We start from the raw sequence: 17,272 nt of genomic DNA, 5'->3' as shown, positions 1-17,272 counted from the left end.
ACAACCTTGCCACATGCATGTGGCCTTCTATATTCACAGGAATGTGCTGAAGCTTTTCAAAGTCCTCTAAGGACATGTCATTCCTCAGTTTTCATTTCTTGGCCTTTTATTTCTTCTTTTTGGTACCAATTAGTATCATTGTCTAAAAGAAACTGCTTTGTTAAATAACTGAAGCTGTTTTTGACAGACTGTAGATGAGGTTCTATACACACACTGGGCAGAGTCAGATCAAGTAAAGGTAAGTTCTGGGAACAGAGTTATTCAGTGAAGGACCAGAGAGGTCAAACAGTGACAATTCTCTGGGATGAGCTTTTTAGGGAGCTTTAAGCCCCTTCCAGTGTTGCAAGGCTGCTGTTTTTCACTACTACCACAGTAGCAAGGCTATTCTTTTTTCAAGGCTACCCAGGAACTAGGGGGTGGCGGGAGGGCAATTATAATGCTATGGAATTTATATTTTTATTTTTTTTATTTTTAATTTTTATTTATGATAGTCACAGAGAGAGAAAGAGAGAGAGGCAGAGACATAGGCAGAGGGAGAAGCAGGCTCCATGCACCGGGAGCCCGATGTGGGATTCGATCCCAGGTCTCCAGGATCGCGCCCTGGGCCAAAGGCAGGCGCCAAACTGCTGCGCCACCCAGGGATCCCTATATTAGTTTTTTATTAATGATAAATGTTTAGATTATTGAAAGATGTTAGTTCAGTTTCAGAGTTCTGAAAAACCGGATTTTGATAACTTTTTCAATGCTCTCAACTCTTCTTTGGAAGAAAAGATTTTCAGAGTCCTTACTCCAGGAAGGACCTCTCAAGGAGGTAATTTGTATAGTGACAACAACTGCACACAAATATTTCTTCCTTATAACTATGCTTCTATTTTATTTTTGGAAAAGCAAGTATTCCTAAGTAGAAATGTGAGGGTATTCTAAAACGACACCTTTTCTCATCTAGCATTTCAATTATTTCATGTTTAGTTATCCAAATCAGAATTCTGAACCTCAATTTCCTAAACTGTATGAGGGAAATGTGGTCTTCTTCACAGCGTTCAAAGGATTTAAGATTATAATGTAAAACTTACAACAAAGTTACAGTAATTAAAACAGTACTGGCATTAAAAAAAAACAGTACTGGCAAAGGGACAGTCATATATATATGTGTGGTGTATGTATATGTGTGTGTGTGTGTCACACACACACACCAATGGACTACAGAACCCAGAAATAAACCCTCACATAATATGGTCTCAATTAATTTCAAGAAAGACCACCAACACAATGCAATGGAGAAAGAGCAGTCTTTTCAACAAATGGTGCTGAGGAAACTAGATATCCAAAAACAAACAACAAAGTTCAATCCTTTCCTTTCACCAGGCACAAAACTCAAAAAGGATTAAAGACCTAAATGTAAGAGCTAAAACTATAAATTAAACTCTTAGAAGAAAGCATATAGGAAGATTTTCCTAACACTGGATTTGTAATATTTTCTTGGATATGACACCAAAATCATAGGCCACAATGACAACAACAGAGGCAAACTAGATTTCATCAAATTAAAAATTTTGTGCATCAAAGGACACTGTCAAGAGAGTAAACAGGGACAAAATATTTGTAAATTATGTATCTGATAACAGATTAAAAATTCCTACAACTCAACAAACCATTGAATTAAAAGTAAGACTTGAATAGACATTTTTCCACAGAAGATATACAAATAGCCAACAAGCATATGAAAAGATGTTTTAGTTAGTATCACAAGCCATCAGGGAAATGTAAATCAAAACTACAATGAATTAACACTTTACACTCATTAGGATAACTATTAAAAACAAAACTACAATAACAAGTGTTGGTGAAAATGTGGAGAAATTAGAATCCTAGTACATTGCTGATGAGAATATAAAATGGTACAGCCCCTGTGGAAAATTATTTGGGGTTCCTCAAAAAATGAAACATAGAATTACCCTATATTCCAGCAACTTTGCTTCTAGGTATATACTCTAAAGATTTAAAACAGGGACTCAGTTACTTGTACAAAAATGTTCATAGTAGCATTATTCACAATAGCAAAAAGTGTCCATCCAAAGGTAAGTGGATAAACAAAATGTGATATAAACATACAACATGAATGAACCTTAAAAGCATTATGCTTAATGAAATAAGACAAACACAAAGGAAAAATAATACATGACTCCACCTACAAAAGGTGCCTAAATCAACTTCAAAGAGAGAAAGAAGAATAAAGGTTACAAATGGGTTGGCAGATAAAAGGCAGGGAGAGTTACTGTTTAATGAATCCAGAGTTTGTGTTTGGGATGATAAATTTAAAGTTTTGGAACTAGATAGTGGTGATGTACATAACACTGTGAATGTACTTAATGCCATTGATTTGTACATGTAAAAATGGTTCAAATGGTAAATTTGGTTATGTATGTTTTATCATAATGCATTTTAAAATGATAGTGTATCCAAAAGGCCCTTACCTCATTTGGTGAGCCTTTTGTTCTTCAATTGAAAAGGTGGGTACAGAAGTTATTTAGAGAATACTTTATAAAACCTTGATTGGAAGTAATGGTAAACAGTACCCACCCACCAAACACATATTTGTGGGCACACACACACACACACACACACACACACCCCACACACTCAATGCTCTACCAAATACCTATTCTACTTTGCAAAGAATTATATATCTAATGAATTTGCTAATGATGCAGAAAGTTTACATCCTCCCATACTGACAGAAACACATACATTCTCTAAGCACAAAGCTTATATTCACAAATAATTTTCTGCTTCAAGACAAAATTTCAATTAATCACAATGGGAATTTAGTTATTTAATGCAACCACTAATCTAATATCACCAATAAAATCTAAGCAGTTATATCACAAAACCAGGGTTATATTTAGTGGACATGCATTAATAATCTATACAACTTAACATTACACCAGAAAAGGAATTGAATACAAAATTTCCCTTGATTTTTGGTGGTCTTCAAATTTCATGACACAGATGACTGATAAAACTGTAAAAACAGATTTTAAATATTTTCAATAAAATGGTAAAAAATTTAATGAGCCTTTAAGTTTTCATACTGGGCTGAAGATTTAAAACACCAAGCTGGCCCCAATCTGTCAAAAATGACAGAAATATTTACAATGTCTACTACACAGGTTATTTAGTTAAAATGGTACTGGAGGACTACTCACCCCTAGCAAAAAAAACCCTTTGGAGTTAATTTCTCAATGCAGTCAAGTCTTTGTAAATACTCTAATAATTATAAACTTGGAACATACTTGGAATCAGGACAATGATGAAAAGTAACACACAAGTCAATCTTATTTCTAATCTGTTTTCAAAAAACCTTGACTCCAAAAGCCCAACACTGTTCCTCATTATAAAATTAAATTAAGAAGAGTAGAATGACTTTACCCTACTTGCTATTCTTCTACAGAATAATCTTTCACTAGGGCAGGACTGAAGCTCCATTAACTTGCTTCTCTAGAGTGTGATTAGCAGAGCACCAAATTTATAAACTGACAGGGCCACCCAAAATGCTGAACACACTTATCCAACAAACTTTTTTTTTTCCCCCAATTTTATGTGCCAGTGTATGTGCCATGCTATTCTTGAAACTTACTTGGCTATCAATAAGAAAAGAATTAGGGAAGCTTTGAACATATCTTGTACTTTCATCCAGGCTAAAGTGCAAAATATCTCCATATCTCTGGTACTTTAATAGAAAAAAAATCAAATACACATAAAAAAGGAACTGAAGTGGCAGTAAAGCTAATACAAAAAAGACCTCTTTAAATACACACTTAAAGACTACATAAGACCAATTTAATTTTTCTTTCTTCAGTGAAATCTGTAAATGAACCAAGTTCTCAAAGAACTTGACATTTTGTTTCTCTTTCCCAGGATCAGAAATTCCAAAATTAGAGGGAAAAAATGGAAAAAAAAATAACATTGCATGACAATGGACACTAAGTTCATAAAGAACCTTTTTTAAAAAATGAGATATTATGGAAGAAAATACCATGAAAATAATAATCCTATGAGAATTGTTTTTTAAGCACAGTAAATTTGAGCCTTGGTCTTCATGAAGATACTACAGCTTATATAGAAAACTATAAATATACAAGACTCCAGGAAAAAAAGTCAAAATACATATTAACATTCTGTAGGCCTAAAAAACTTTTGAGGGGAGGGAAAAGATAGCCAACTGAATCTTCACTTAAGAATACAGAACTATGAAAAATTCCTGGGTCAAAAGGGTGCTCCAAATGGAACCATACTTCGTGAAAACATACAACTTAGATATACTTTTAAAAGGAAAGAAAAATCCTGAATAATTGCAGTCCCTTTCGAAAAGGAAATCTTAAATTAAGGGGAAAAGATTCTAATAGTGTAAACGAGTCTGGCTCAGAAAGAAAACTGAACAACATATCCAAGATTCTGTCCATAAAAGTAAAGACATTACATCTTTAATATTAAAGAAATAGGCTATAAAAAAAGTTCATTCTCAGACTTGGTTTTAGTAAAAGCTCATTTGTGCTCCTTTGTGGGTGCATAATAAAGTTCCATGGGTTTGTTCACTTTCCAGTATTTCTCACTGACCAATTCCAAAGAAAAAGAGCCATTTAATACCTAAAACAAAAAAAGAAAGAATTAAAAAAATGCTCAAAGCACAATAGAGAGATGCAACAAACATCAAAGTCCATTTTTTTTAAACCTTAGGATAAAATTTCTTGTCACTTATACTATTCATAAAAGGACAACCACAAGATTGTTTTTTTGATATCAAAAAAGGTAACTACCCCTTTGCAATTTCTCATTCTGTCAGGGTCTCAAGGTCCTGAACCATTTTCATTAGCCCCCCCCCCCCCCCAAAAAAAACACCTGCTAGTCTCAGATAGTGACTATGCTCCCAGTTTCAACAGCCTATTCTTTTGAATACTCACAGTGAACTGCCCACTGGCTGTTGCTATGTAAATGGTATACTGCTTCTCACTGGCTGTATCAAGGTTCATCTGGTTTGATTCTCCTTTGCTTCGAAGTTCTTCCAAAGCTAACCTCACAGCCAGATACTTGGATAAGTGATCAACAGTGGCATTACCTGAAGTCTTTATGTACCTGGAAAAATAAATCATTAATAATTTAATTTCTATATTACTGATAAAAACACTCAAATTATAGAACTATTACATTTTTAACAAGCTAAATAAAATGTAAATGTCTCAATTATTGACAAAATAGTATCAAAAATTTATTCCTCTATTACCTAAACATTTTTTATTGAAAGGTACAGAAGAGGGGAAAGTACACACCATCTGTCTAAGGACATGTCTACCTTACCACCCATAAATATGATATAAAATGACAAAAGTCAAACACACACAAGGAGTACTGAGAGGGCGAGGGGGGGACGGGGCATTCTCAACTCCAACAAGCAAAATTCTGCCATCTACAGCAGCAAAGGGAATAGTAAAAAATACGAGCAAATTTCTAAGAATTGATCCATTTTCTGGTTTTTAAAGACAGAGCTGAGAAACACTAACCTTGAAATGTTTTCAAAGCATAGTATACCATTCAGTCAGCCACTGAACAAGTTAAATTCATATGACTCTTCATCCTCCTCTATCTAGGAGAGTCATTTCTTTTATACACACTAATGTGGGTAGGGAGCACATGACAAAGAAGGAAAATCTACAGTCTAGGCAGCTGGAACATCCAACAGAACCCTGGCAATCACTGGCATGACAAATATTGCCCTTATTTCTTACACAAAATTGCCTTTTAACTCCAAATTAAGTATTGTGAATTCAGATCATCTGAAACTAACCTACACACTTACCTTGTCTGTGCACTATCATCTTTTTCCATTAGTGTAGGATGAGGCCTGAATACTAATTCAATTTCACTAGCACCATCCATTACTGGATCAATTGCCACTGTTGCATTGTTATTATCAAGCTCAAGCCCGGAATCATCAGATGTTTTGGTCCGTTTGTTACTAGGTCCTGCTTCCTGATTACTGTGCGTGGAAGCATTACTACAGTGAGAACTGTCACCATTATCTTCTGCTCCACTACCATTTTCGATTTGTTGTTTCTTGCCTCGCTGTAATCTAGTGAAGGAAATTTAAGAGGTTGCATGAAATTTACATTTGGCTCTTTTCAATGCATTGATTTTGAACCATGTTTACTGAACTTCAGAATTCTAAAAGTCTTCATAATTGAATTTGCTCCAAGTTGGATAATGACATTTATTTCCCTCACGTCCCAGAAAGTTCCAAAGAACCACACTCATACACATATGTTTGAATGACTTAAAGAAATGTTTATATTCATTTAATAATTTTCTTTGTTGATTATAGGAATTACTGGCAAACCTTTATTTACATGTTGATAAACTTTTTTTGTTATGAGATTTTAAATCTAAAGAAAGGCATGATTCAGAAATGAAAATTTAAAAGTTCTGAGGGAAGATATCTGGGCCTCTTTGATGAGAAGTTCTTGAGGAAACAAGATTTAAGAGGAATAGTAAGCAATCCCTCCCTGCCAACCTCACTCAAAGTCTGCTAATGCAATATAAAATCATTCTAGTGAGAAAAATGAGACTGATATCTAAATCATTAGAGCGTGGATATAGAAGCATTCTAACAAGCTCAAAAACAGAACAAAAAAAGCAGTAACTGGGCAAGGTGCTTTGTGTCCAGATCTGACTTACTCATCAAAACAATCAAAGGAGTTAACATTATCATCATTTTATAGTTGAGAAAACAAAAGAAACTGAAGTTCAAAGCCCCATGGTTATAAGCTAGTAAGTGCCAGAACTAGAGCTAGGATGTGATACTGATATACATTCTGCCACACTGGCCCCCTCTCTATCTGTATATGAAAGAAATATGCAGAAATGACTGACACTTCTAACACAGTATCATTATTACATGTTTACTACCAGTACAAGGAAATCATAGCCCATAAAAAAGAACGTTAAAAAATACACAAAAAATACACAAAATATTGCTTAAGAAATCTATAGATTATTTTAAAATTAAGAAGGTATCATTAAAAAAAAAGGTGTCATTAATATATCAAATGACAAAACTATGATCAAAAAAGATATGAACAGGGGACACTGGGGTGGCTCAGCAGTTGAGCATCTGCCTTCGGCCCAGGGCGTGATCCTGGTGTCCGAGGATCAAGTCCCACATAAGGCTTCCTGCATGGAGACTGCTTCTCTCTCTGCCTATGCCCCTGCCTCTCTCTCTGTCTCTGATGAATAAATAAAATCTTAAAAAAAAAAAAATATGAACAGATACAATGAAATATTATTTAGTCTACTTAGTCTTAAAAAGTGAAATAAGCCAGTCACGATTCCACTTATATGAGGTATTTAAAGTAGCCAAATTCATAAAAACAGAAAGTAGGATGGTGGTTGCCAGGAGATGAGGAGGAAATGAGCTGTTTAATGGGTACAGAATTTCTGTTTTATAAGATGAAAAAAGTTCTGGAAATTGGTTGTACAATAATGTGAACGTACTTACAATACTGAATTGTATACTTAAAAATGGTTAAGATAGTCAATTTTACATTGTATCTTTTTTAATCACAATTTAAAATACATATATATAACAGGCCAAAATAATGAAACAAAAGAAATCAACAGTGAAAATACAAAGACCTTAAATATTTCCTAAAATCTACAGGTAAGGCAAAAGCAATGTTGCTTCATTTAACTAATAAAGTAATTAACACAGTTACTCGTCTTGATGTATTTATTTTTACCCAAACTTCTTTCCAGTCTGAGGTGACAGAGCTAGGTTTCTTTATTTCAGCTATTACTCTTAAAATGTTTATAACAGAGATTAATAGCTTACTTGCAATCAAATCAAATTTCTTATCAAATCATATGTGTAATACTACATACTATTCTAGAGGCAGCATAAGACATATACCACCAAACTTGAATGTCATATGAGGCACAGTAACAGTAATTAGGAATGCCAATATTTAGCCTCTACTATTTAAAGAACTAATAGAAGTGAAATCTGAAATAAGTACAGAATCCAATATAAGTATTTTGACAGGGACGCCTGGGTGGCTCAGCAGTTGAGCATCAAGATGTGGGGGTCTCGGGATCGAGTCCCACATCAGGCTCCCTGTGTGGAGCCTGCTCCTCCCTCTCCCTGTGTCTCTGCCTCTCTCTTTCTCTGTGTGTCTCTCATGAAAATAAAATCTTAAAAAAAAAAAAAAAAAAAAGAGTTTTGACAAAGACAGATCAAGACTGCTACATGTAAGAAATTAATTCAATATAAAGGAAGAACTTCAAAAGAATTCACATCCAAAAATATTTACTTGTAGTATTACACAAATGATTTGATAGTATTATACTCATAAGAAATTAATTTTAATTCAATATAAAGGAAGAATTTCAAAAAATTCATACACTCAAAAATATTTACTTATAGTATTTATACAAATGATTTGATACATCTAGTATTGATACAAGATATAATATTACTCTATTACTCGAAGCCAAGCATGGTTCTAAGCACTGGAGTTATAAGACTCAATAATACTGACAGTCTCTACCCTCTAAGGGCTTATATTATTGTTCTACATGTTAGAGAAGAAGTACTGTGGAGAAAAATGAATAAGGGAGATAAGATAGTTATGGAGTTCTGAGGTGGAAGATGGGAACTTAGACATCTGAAGAAAGTGAGAGTGTTATATGTGGATTATCTGGAAGAGGGTTCCGTAGAGAATATTAAGTACCACACTGGGAAGTCTGAAGAACAGCAAGGAAGCTGTAATAAAAGGAGCTTCTATCAGATACTCCCACCACTAGAAATGTTCAAGCAAAATCAAAAGGACTATAAAAGATTTTGCAAAGGGGATTCTCTGTCCTGCTCAAAAACTAAAATGAACACCACTGAAGTCCCTCAAACTCTTAGAAACGTAGGATTTTTTAAAAATAAATATATTCAACACTTAATACTTTATTTTACTTTGCTAAACAGAGTTTAGTTTGTAGGTCAGTTTAATATAGTTAGAATGTAACACATCTTCAGAACCACTTCTGGAACCTTAAAAATAGCAATGCTTGGACCTCAATCAAAGATTCAGATTTGCTTGGTTTGGGAGGATACTGGAGGACCTAAAATTTTAAAACTTTCATGATTCTGATGTTCAGCCAAGGTGAGAAACACTTGCCTGGGATGCAGCTTTACTGGCATTCCCTACTTTGGAAAATGATGCCTCTCATTGAGACCTGAATATATTAGGAAAGGAAACAAGAATGAAGGTAAGAAAGTGCCCAATTTATGCAGGGTGTTGGAAGCCATCATTAAGGTCTTTTAACCTGAAAATGAAGAGAAGATAGATAAAAGAGACTCCAAAGCAAAGGAGAACCATGACCTGACTTTCAATTTAACAGAATCACTCTGGCTGCTGTACTGAGAACAGACTTTGTAAAGATAAGCATGGAAAGTAGAAAGACCAATTAGGAGGCTATTTCAATTCTTGAAATGAAAGAAAAATGGTGGTGGCCTAAACCAACCTGGATATATTATGGAAAAAGTTAAAAGTATATTTATTCTCAGATTGGAATATATAATGTGAAAAAAAAGAGAAATGTTTCAAAGTTTTCAAAATTTCCAAAGTTTTTGGCTAAAGCAAAGGCAAAGTTGCCATCAACTGAAATGAGCAAGAATAAAAAGAAGTAGGGGGTAAGAATAAAAAGTTCAGTATTGGACATGTTAAATATGAGTTAAGGAATAGCTAATTCATACGAAAGGAACCAGAAGAATATCATCTCCTGAAAGCCAAGTGAAGAAAACCATTCAAAGAGAAATAACTGTGTCAAATGTTGCTGAGTAAGATAGGAAAATGAGGTCTGAGAATCAGCGATTAGATTTTGCAATTTGGAGGTCACTGGAAAATCTGACAAAGTGATATGGAGGTAGGAGAGAGGATAAACACCTGACTTATATGGGTTCAAAACAGAATTGGAGAAGAACTGAGGGACAACGAGCACAAACTTTTTCAAGCAGTTCTGCTATAGAAATAAGAGGAGAAAAGAAATGGTAAGTGAAGGGGGAAGTGGGTACAACAGAGAATAATATTTTTAAATAGAATACCCTATTAATGCCTGGAGGTATATATCATGCCTCCATGGAAAGGTAACCATGCAGAACTACTATTTGTTACTGCATTTTATTTCTTTCCAAGTGAAGGCTGTTAAATAAATGAGTATTTTTTTAAAAAGTATACAGAAAAATGGCCACCATCCCTGGCCTTCTTTCCCACATACCTGTTCATGGCCTGTATCTTCAGTCCTTCCTCAATGCTGTGACTGAGTGCTTGCTGATTATTGTGCTTGTTGATCCTAGCCAATACTCTCTCCTGATGAGCTTCATACTCATCACGACTTGGATAAATTTTGCTGATGAGTGCATCAAAGTTTGGGTCTGGCCTTAGTGATCTTTTAGAAACTAGCTTTTTTCGACAGGTAGGACATTCTTTATTGCTAAATAAAAAGAGGGGAAAGAAACTGTAAACAATGTATCTTTGGGCTAACAACAAAAATATCCAACTTCTGGATAGTTATCATTATTCCAATACCTTTACTAAGTCACAGAAATTTAAACTGATTAACCTGAATTTCCTTGAAAACCTGATTTGAGGGTAAGCAAGATTTTGAGAACCTCAGACACTATACAGTATTTGCCAACAAACAAAAATTCGAATACTTCCCAATAATTTATATATAATCATTTTAGAAATAAAAATCTATTTCTTGCCAATATAAATTTCCCTGATATCCATGCCCTACAAGGAAAATTTATCCATTAATATATATTAATTTGTTATCAATTCTTTTATTAAAATAGCATACACAGAGGTATTATACAATTTAGAAGTGGAAGAACCACGGAGGACTTCATGCTTTGTAATTTTCTCAAAACAAGCATTCGTGCTATAAACCTTTAAAACTGCATAAAATCAACTATTTCAAAACAAAGATTCTCCAATAATTAAAAGACTTTAGAAAATTTTCCAGCTCTCAAATGAACACTTATAGAGAATATATTTCTCAAAACTCATACAGTACCATCCTGGTATAATTAAGTACCTAGTATAACTCATTTCAACATACCCACTTCTGAGGGCTGTGATAATGCAGTCTGCACAAAAACGATGCAAACACTCCTTTGTAGTCATGGTGTTTTTCAACATATCCAAACAAATTGGGCACATTAATTCACTGTGTAGACTTCGAGGTGAAACCACAATTTCCAAGCCATCCGTTATTGCCTCCTATAGAAGAGTCACTTTAAAATTAAATGCTACCTATTTTTTTTATTATGGACAAGTCCAAACATACAAAATTACTGAAAATGACAAAAATGAACATCTATGTACCCATCACCACCACTGTCAACTCACACCCGACCTTGTTTTTCTATAATCTTCCCCAACCCCCCTTAAGCCCCATCACTGTATTATATCAATGCTCTTATTTTAATGCTAAAAATAACATATTAATGTTTTTAAAAGCTAAGTAATGGTAAATTAGCTTGGCATAAAAAATAAAAAAAAAAAAACACTGAATTTGGAATCAGATGCCTTAGGTCCTAGTTCTAGCCATGTTAATGTGACTCTAGTAATTTAACATTGTTTCTTACCTTTTAATTGAGGAAGTTAAGGCTAAATAACTTTATTTCTTCGATCTTCACAAATTCTACCATTTTGATAACTATATATTTCATGCCATCTATTTAAATATTTTAAGATTCCCATTCAAGTATTTCTAATTTACATACAATTTAACAGGGTTTCATTTTAACATCACTACTTGTAATAGTGATGATCCGCTATTGGATCCACAGAAGCAGTTTTATACAAAGTGGCCAGGTTCTCAAGTTAACCTACAAACTAATTTAAACCATAGTACTAGTACTGGTATTACTGTCACTGTAAAAATGTTTCAGTGCAAAAATGCATTTAGAGTTCCAATGTAGAATGCCAGCACATCTGTCAGCTGAAGAGAGATTAGTGACTCCTACTTTCTTCACCACTACCCACCCTTCCCACAAGGTGGCACATACTAGCTCTAAACATCAATGCTGGCTCTTACGGGTTGAGGAAAGAGATCTAGTAGGTAGTTACTGAAGAGAAAGGTGAGACAAAAATAAAAGGCTTCCCATATATTACTGACACTTCCTATTTCCACTGGATCTCCATAGTTGTGTTTCCTCTACAGGGTCAAAGAATAAGGACCCTACAAGGAAAGACACAGAAAGATAGATAGATAATGTCCTTGAAGAACTCAAGTAAAATATATTTAAATTTACAATAACTACCACTATTTTTGAGTGTCTTATGGTATTTCAACCTCTCTAGAGAAAGCACCTTCAGTATTTTCTTTTACTTAATTCAATACACACACATACTTTTGATTTAGGAATTACAGCCTCCATTTTACAGATGAGGAATCTATCACTCAGAGTATGATGATGACTCAGCTAGTAACCAAGTCTGTCCTCTTCCTCTTTAGAACATGCCTAGAAATATCCCAGCCCAGGATAAAGGCAACCGTCTAAGTTCTCCATGTACGTACCCGTGCAAGTGTGTATAGCTCTGTGGAAGAAAAAAGGGGGGAATATACAACCCAACTGGTATCACTAAAAATTTCACTAGTTTCAAATGAGCATTCAACACTGCTCAGGAATTAGTTTCTCTTGTAACAAGCTTGTTTTTTCTATACTATTTTACACCTTTTCTTCTATCTGCATAACTTCCTTCATCTGAACATTCCAAAGATTACCTCAATTTCATTGAGAGAGCTCTCTGATTTTCTATGACATCTTTATAAATCATCTTTCTTGCTACAAGGAGAAAATATGCCTCTTCCTTTCAAAAGTACATTCCTTCCTACCTTTTCAAGTATATCCTTCTGATTATTATTTGCTCTCAGGTTTCACCAATCTCTGGCACTCCACTAAATCAGCCTAGAGTAAGATCTGCATGGGGTTGCTGAATAATGAAAGGTGAACAGCACATCTCAGAGCCATGTGAGGCACGGGGGTCTCCTTGGTGGCCCTCTATCTCCCATCATAAAAACAAAATTTAAAACTTCCCAATTCCATGTTCCCTTCCAGTTTTTACTCCATTTCTCTGCTTCTCTGCAGAACCAAACTTCTCTGAAAAACTGCCTACACATTTTCACTTTTTCTTCCTTCAACATAACACAATCTATTCAAGTGAATTTTCTCCTGTCAAGGTAAGGAAGTATAAGCACACACTGCCACATACAACATACACTTTTGTAATCCTCATCTTACTTCTCCTCTCAGTAGTCCTGAATACAGTAACTATCCCCTCTTAACACAACACCTCATAGATTTTGATCCTCTCTCTCTATCGCCTATTTTTCTTTGGCTGTTCCTTCTCAGTCTTCTCTGCAGCTTCTTTTCCATTACTTTCTTTCTAAACTTTGAAGCTCCTCTGGATGAAGTTCTGGGCCCCTCTGCTCATCTCTGTCCAGGTGATCTTATTCTACTCTCATTGCTTAAAATGTGCTGACAACCCCCCAAATTTTACATTTAGTCCAGACCCCTAGGTTAGTATCTCTGCCTGCCTGACTTACAGGTATCTCAAATTGAGTTCAGTTTTAAGCATGTTTATCTCCTTCAAACCTGCTCCTCCCACAGTCTTTCTCATCTTCACCTTCTTAATGTACTCTATTGCCCCCTCCCATTATTATTTATTACAGCACTGAGGACTTACCCCCTTTACACAACTTCTCAAATGTGTAATTCTTTGGATATTAACTCATTTAATATTTATAAACTCTGTAAATTTATACCACATCTATTTACTTCACCTAGTGTCTAGCGTGTAGGACTTGGTATACAGTATGCAAATTATTTGTTGAATCAACGAATGAAGAAACCAAACATACACAAGACTGCCTGTATACAAATTATTACTATTATGTTCTTTCAAGTTTTCATTTCCTAAAAATGTATCCCAGTTTCCACATGTGTCATATTCCTCCGAGTTTATCTTAGTCTACATTACCTGAGGTGTTCGTTGTAATTCATATAAACTGAGTTCCCATGTTTTGCTTAATGGTTGAGTTCCGTTTGTCTGCACAGCCTGAGACATTGCTAAGAATAAAAAAGGAAAGAAAAACAATTTTAGTATCTGGAAGGAAAGTAAATCTCAAAACTGATTTTTTGGAATCATGAATCCTGAGAATCATCAAAATAGAAATGATATACTGGCTCCTCAAAAACTAAAAGAAAAGCACAAGAATCTTTTCATTTATAAGTACAAGCTATTTGAGTGCAAGAGACTATCACTGATCTTTGGATGCCCAACAGGTGGCACCGAACAAGAGCTAAAATTATTACTGAATGTACAGAAAACTGTCTTAATCCTAAACAATAAATATGTTTCTAAAATTCATGGTCATGAAATCAGAACTAAATCAGGAAAATTTAAAACTTTCCAGTATGGTCAATTCTTGCCAGAGATAACAAAATCTACCTTATAGTACTTTAAACTCCTGGTCATTTTGCCTCTACTTTTTCACAGCTCCACTCATGAAAACTCCCCTGCTTGATATACTAAGTCACCGTATAATGTTCAGAAAGTTCTTCCTAATGCTGAACCCAAAACTGCTACCTATTCATCCTACAGCCCCTCAAGGCACACTCGATTAAAACTCATAATTTTTCTACATGACAGCCTTTCAAATATTTGGGTATTGTTATCATACCCCACCTGATTTTTCTTTCCTTTTGGGTAAATATTCTAGTCCCTCCTACTGTTCACTGTCTGATGTGATTTCAAGGTCTCCTCATCACCCTGATATTAATTAGTTCTGTCTCTCCCCTCTAGTTAGGAATAAATTTAACAACGTTAAGGCCAACTTCTGTGCTTGTCTCTGAGTAGGTGAATGGGATCTACGATATATGTAAGATGGTCTTAGAAAACTCCTCTCTGGCAAAGGAAAAAAAGGGGCTCCAGGCATTAAAATATTTAGTAGGTATCTATTATTAGCCAAGCAGAACTGCTCTAAGTCCTTGCTTCAGAATACATAGTCTAAAAAGAAGGAAATGCACGTAAATAAGTAAACCACAGGGCAGCCCCGGTAGCCCAATGGTTTAGCGCCACCTTCGGCCCAGGGTGTGATCCTGGGGACCCGGGATGGAGTCCCATATCAGGCTCCCCACATGGAGCCTGCTTCTCCCTCTGCCTGTGTCTCTGCCTCTCTCTGTGTGTCTCTCATGAATAAATAAATAAAATCTTTAGAAAACAAAATAAGTAAACTAAAATTTGACAAGATAAATTCTAAGCAGCAGTATAGAAAAAACAATATGGAATTACAGAAGAGGATAAGGGAATTTGAGAAGTCAGGAAAGGCTTCAGCAGAGATGGAATAAGCTTTAAAAAAAAACAGAGATTTCTACACCAGGATGGGAATATAAAAGAGGGTTCCAGAAAAAGTAGAACAGCATGTATGAAGATAGGCATGAAAACCATAATTGGGAGTTACTGGAAGTTTTAAACAAGAAAGTGACGTGATCAAAGAGTTTCACAGAAACTCAAGCAGCAGTGAACGTAGAAGAACAAAAAAGCAGTAGACAAGTGAGGAGGCTGTTAACAAAAACCCAAATGAGTTAACTATCTGAACCAAGGCAGTTGAATATGCAGACAGTATTACACAGATAGACCTAATGATACATTTGACACTGATATGAGAGAGGAGGGTCCAATATGACTTCGGGAAAGCCAACTATCCCTTTACTGAGATGGATAACATAGAAGGAAGGTATGGATTGGAGTTGCTACAAATACTGAGGTCCAGTTATTTATAGGCCACTGAGGAAGAGTGGTTCAGTAGACAGAAAAATTCCACACTTGCTGGAAGACACAACCAGCATATTTAAGTAAGTCATATATTCCACATTGGCAATGAAGGACGTGACCTATATATATCCAGGAAGGTAAATTTCCCATTTCCAGCCAAGTATCATTTAAATAAATCTGCTATCAAGAACTCACGCAATCATCAATTAGCTCAACTTTGCTTTGAGTAGTAAAAAAAAGCACTTCACTGAAATTTAACCTCTATTCTAGCCCCCTCTAAAAATCTACTTACCCTATTTCTTCCTTTAACTAAAGCCACGTTCCACATGAAGTTGCTCCCTTGCCCATATTTATTTGAAATAAATATGATCAAATTTTTCAAATGAGCCAGTTGTGTGACTTAAAAAAAAAACAAAAAAAAAAACCAATTTCAAGGCTGACCACTGAGTCTATCTTTTGCTTATCAGAACAAGTGGACTCCAAAACAAGCAAAAATTCCTTGAGGCTTTTGTGCTTCCTGGTAAATACATGTGCCATTATTTCTACCATAAATCCTACTACGACATAATGAATCTCTTAGAGAACTAAAATTACTCAAGGAATTTCTAAGAATTCCAAATCCTAATCCCATGTCTCAAAATCTGTAGTGGTTAACCTGAGGCCCACTACAAACCAAATAATCCTTTCTTCTCTCTCCAGCAAGCTTCCCCAGAAAATTAATGGGAACCGTCCGTCAAATAAAAAAAGCCTTCTGCTGAGGGCTCATTTCTAGAGATACCAGTTCTCCTGCACATAACCGAATTATATCTTGTTTTTAACCAAATTATATCTGATTTAGAGATCTGTATTCCCGTGGCAATAAAATTCAGAAAGTAATTCACAAGTCAGTTGCAGTTTTTCCTAGTATTTGGAAAACTAGGATCTCCATGGCCTTGAAAAGTTTTCCAATCTCTCTGTTTATATCTGTATTACAATCATATATTCTCTGGTGTCTGGATTCTTAACTGCTACCATATGGATGCTATCTTACCAAATAATGCAGCAGGTAATCCTGAGACCAAAAAAAAGGATATGATCTTGATGATCATCAAACCACTATCTCAATTTTTAAGAACGTATCACCAAGGTAGATCTCTCCTGTGACCTGGCCAAACAGAGTCAATGGGGATCTAAGAATTAAAAATTCCTTTTTTTTTTTTTTTTTTTTTGCTTCAAGACATAATTCACACAGAGAAGGCATATACATAATACATGACCTACAGGCCATAATCAATCTGTCTGAACGGAAGCTCAAATTTCTACTCTTGGCTGTTTTTTTTTTTTTTTTACTCTTGGCTGTTACTGAACAGATAAGCTTTCGAGAATTAGTTCCTCTTGCTTTAGGT

General features: G+C 35.0%; 1 protein-coding gene across 4 annotated transcripts in view; it reads right to left on the bottom strand.

Annotated features, from left to right (window-relative positions):
• Window positions 1-1,716: 1,716 nt before the first annotated feature.
• RNF2 (ring finger protein 2) overlaps window positions 1,717-17,272 on the bottom strand; it is a 49,133-nt gene continuing 33,577 nt past the window's right edge. For all 4 annotated transcript variants that reach the window (XM_038542297.1, XM_038542295.1, XM_038542298.1 and 1 more), the window contains 6 exons: window positions 14,091-14,179; window positions 11,164-11,324; window positions 10,318-10,533; window positions 5,855-6,127; window positions 4,962-5,133; window positions 1,717-4,647 (listed from right to left, as the gene is read on the bottom strand). In XM_038542297.1, the coding sequence (XP_038398225.1) occupies window positions 4,546-4,647; window positions 4,962-5,133; window positions 5,855-6,127; window positions 10,318-10,533; window positions 11,164-11,324; window positions 14,091-14,177 (1,011 nt within the window). In that variant the 5' untranslated portion in view covers window positions 14,178-14,179 and the 3' untranslated portion in view covers window positions 1,717-4,545. The remainder of the gene's footprint in view (window positions 4,648-4,961; window positions 5,134-5,854; window positions 6,128-10,317; window positions 10,534-11,163; window positions 11,325-14,090; window positions 14,180-17,272) is intronic.

Source organism: Canis lupus, chromosome 7 (genome assembly GCF_011100685.1).
Source record: "Canis lupus familiaris isolate Mischka breed German Shepherd chromosome 7, alternate assembly UU_Cfam_GSD_1.0, whole genome shotgun sequence".
Lineage (NCBI taxonomy): Eukaryota > Metazoa > Chordata > Mammalia > Carnivora > Canidae > Canis > Canis lupus.
The sequence above is the reverse complement of the archived record's forward strand: the minus strand, read 5'-3'. Positions and strand labels throughout refer to the sequence as shown.